This window comes from Chaetura pelagica, unplaced genomic scaffold, assembly GCF_000747805.2.
Source record: "Chaetura pelagica isolate M959 unplaced genomic scaffold, ChaPel_1.0 scaffold938, whole genome shotgun sequence".
Classification (NCBI taxonomy): domain Eukaryota; kingdom Metazoa; phylum Chordata; class Aves; order Apodiformes; family Apodidae; genus Chaetura; species Chaetura pelagica.
Window position 1 is genome coordinate 398,168 of NW_009954221.1, and position 2,756 is coordinate 400,923.

The 2,756-nt window shown below is 63.5% G+C and overlaps 1 protein-coding gene across 1 annotated transcript in view; it reads left to right on the forward strand.

The window, feature by feature from the left end:
• Nucleotides 1-2,147, forward strand: part of NHSL2 (NHS-like 2) — a 5,967-nt gene extending 3,820 nt beyond the window's left edge. Inside the window, exons 6-8 of the mRNA XM_010003462.1 lie at nt 8-1,286; nt 1,389-1,518; nt 1,844-2,147. Of these exons, the coding sequence (XP_010001764.1) occupies nt 8-1,286; nt 1,389-1,518; nt 1,844-2,147 (1,713 nt within the window). The remainder of the gene's footprint in view (nt 1-7; nt 1,287-1,388; nt 1,519-1,843) is intronic.
• Nucleotides 2,148-2,756: the final 609 nt, after the last annotated feature.

Consider the following 2,756-nt stretch of genomic DNA (forward strand, 5'->3'; position numbering starts at 1 on the left):
GGATCAGCGCCCCAAGAGCCTGTGCATCCCCCCGGTGCTCCGGGCCCACCGGCTGGTGCATGCCGACCCCCAAGGGAGGGAGCCTGATGGCATGGCCACCCCCCACCAGTGGCACCTGCCAGACTGGAAGGCTGGTGATCCCTACCGGTCCCTCTCCAGCTCGAGCACGGCCACAGGGACCACAGCCATCGGGTGCACCAAGGCACGGGGCAGCTCTGAGTCCCTGGCATCCCCCTCCATCTCCAGGGCCACAACACCATCCCAGCTCTCCACCGAGGCAGACCTCAAGACCTCCTCGCCAGGCAGGCCCACAGGGCTGATGTCCCCATCCAGCGGGTATTCCAGCCAGTCAGAGACACCAACCCCCACCGTTCCCACCTCCGCCATCCTGGGTCACTCCCCGCACCAGGTGCGGGTGAGGCCACTGGTCCCCGAGAGGAAATCCTCACTGCCCCCCACATCCCCCATGGAGAGGAGCCCCAAGTCCAGGTTGTCCTTCGACCTGCCACTCACGCCGCCTGCCCACCTCGACCTCTCAGGGCTGAAGATCTCCCTGAAGGGGAAGACGAAGGTCAGCAGGCACCATTCCGACTCCACCTTTGGCACCAAGCTGGCCCAGAAGACCAGCCCCATCACGCCCATCATGCCGGTGGTGACGCAGTCCGACCTGCGCTCCGTCCGACTCCGCTCCGTGAGCCGCTCGGAGCCCGAGGACAACGCGGACGGCGCGGAGCACGCGGAGGAGCCAGCCCGTGCTCCCTGCCGTGAGGGGAGGGTGAAGCCGCCAGTGGCAGAGAAGCCACCGCTGGCCAAGCGTCCCCCAAACATCCTGCCCAAGCCCCTAGTGCTGCGGGAGGAGGGTCCCCTGTCCCCCACGTCCCCGCCAGGTGCCGCCACCAAGGAGAAGGGGCTGCAGCAGGACAGCTTCGTGGTGCTGCGGAAAGGGGAGCTGAGGAGGGACCTGGGGGCACCCCCGGCGGGACCCCGGCGGCTCTCGCAGGGCAGCCTGGAGGACGAGCTGCAGCCGGAGCGGCGCGGGGCCGGCGAGGGGCAGCGCAGGAAGGCCAAGGTGCCGCCGCCGGTGCCCAAAAAGCCCAGTGTGCTCTACCTGCCGCTCGCCCTGGCCCCAGGCCAGCTGGGAGCCAGTGGGGTGGACCAGCCACCCACCCCCAGCCCCATCATTACGCTGGACACCGAGCCCACCTTCTGCCACTCCAACACCCAGGACCCACTGTCCCCAGAGGCCCTCGGCACAGCAGAAGCTGGTGAACCCACCTCAGAGCAAGGTGAGAGTCTCCCCACTCCTGCAGTGGGTTTCACCCCAGGGGTCAGGGATCCCCAGGAGTGCACAGGGTGGTTCATGGCTGCCTTCTGTTCCCCACCCTCAGGCAGCTCAGCAGAGGCTGTCACGGAGAAGAGCTTTGCCAGTGACAAGACGGCCGACTCCATCGCGGAGGAGGACGACGAGGTGTTTGTGGCATCCCGCACCACCGAGGATCTCTTCACCGTCATCCACAGGTAGGGCTGGTGTAAGGCACTGGGTGGGCACAGCCCCCCCCCTCGTGCACCCCCCGTGGTCACAGAGCCAGGCTCAGTGTCCCAGCACCCTTACATTTTCCACACTGGGGCCGATGCTCACTTGAGCGCTTCTGTGTTCAGCACCCTGAGTCCGTGGCCAGGTTGGGTTACCAGCTTTGGGGGCTCCACTGCTCCATCAGCGTTGGGGCAAGTTGGACCCAGCTGCCAGGAGAGCATTTGTCAGCAGCTGAGTGCATCACCCCATCTAGAGAGGAGGCAGCTCCTGCCCAGAGCTGCTCCCATCACCCATCTCTTTGGTGCCCAGGTCCAAGAGAAAGGTCTTGGGGCGGAAAGAGCCCAGTGACACCTTTGGCAGCCGGCCCAACTCCCACTCGCCTGTAAAGACTTCAGGCTCTCCAACCAGTGAGTCCCCAGCAGCAGTGGGCAGCCCTGGGAAGTGCTCCAGCAAATTTAAAGCCCTGCTGCAGAAGAAGAGCAGCAAAACCAGCCCTGGTACCCGGCCTTCTGCTGCTGAACTGCTCAAGACCACAAACCCGCTGGCTCGGAGGGTCATCACGGAGTTTGCCCCTGAGCTAGATGGTGCCAACAGCCCCAAAAGCCAGCCCTAAGCTTGCATGGTCCCTTCTGGCCATGAAGGGCTGGAGATTGGCTGCAGAGGGAGCGTTGCTGCTGAAGGGGTGTCCCAGCTGAGACCATGTGTCCTGCCGGGGGTTTTCTTCTGCTTTTGATTTTCCTTGGAGAGCTACTGGCAGAGAGGCAGCATTTGGAACCCGAGCCCCCGTGTCTCTGGTGCAGCTGGGCCCTTTCCAGGGGGGAAGAGACAGCACCATGGCCAGGACCATCCTGGCTGAGCCAGCTCCCAGGACCAGAGGCATCTGCTCGGGACCACAGCCCCCGGCGTCGCTCAGCGCCCGCAGCGAAACTCGCTTGAAACTGTTTGGTCACTTCGGCATGTGGTACTTTAAATGGCTTTTCTAATGCACAGTGGTGATGATGTTTTATTCTCTTTCATTTGACATTGTACCTTGAGTTTCCCAGGCAGAGATCCCAGGTTTGAGTTTGGCTGGATGCATGGAAATGTACTTTGGGAAGACATGAGGGGGCCAGCTGGAATTGGGGTTGTGTTGGAAGAGCCACAGGTGGTTTCCCCTTGTTGTCCCGAGTGTCCTCCCTGCCACACCCCAGCATCTGCCTCCAGCACCTAGACCTCAAGCCAG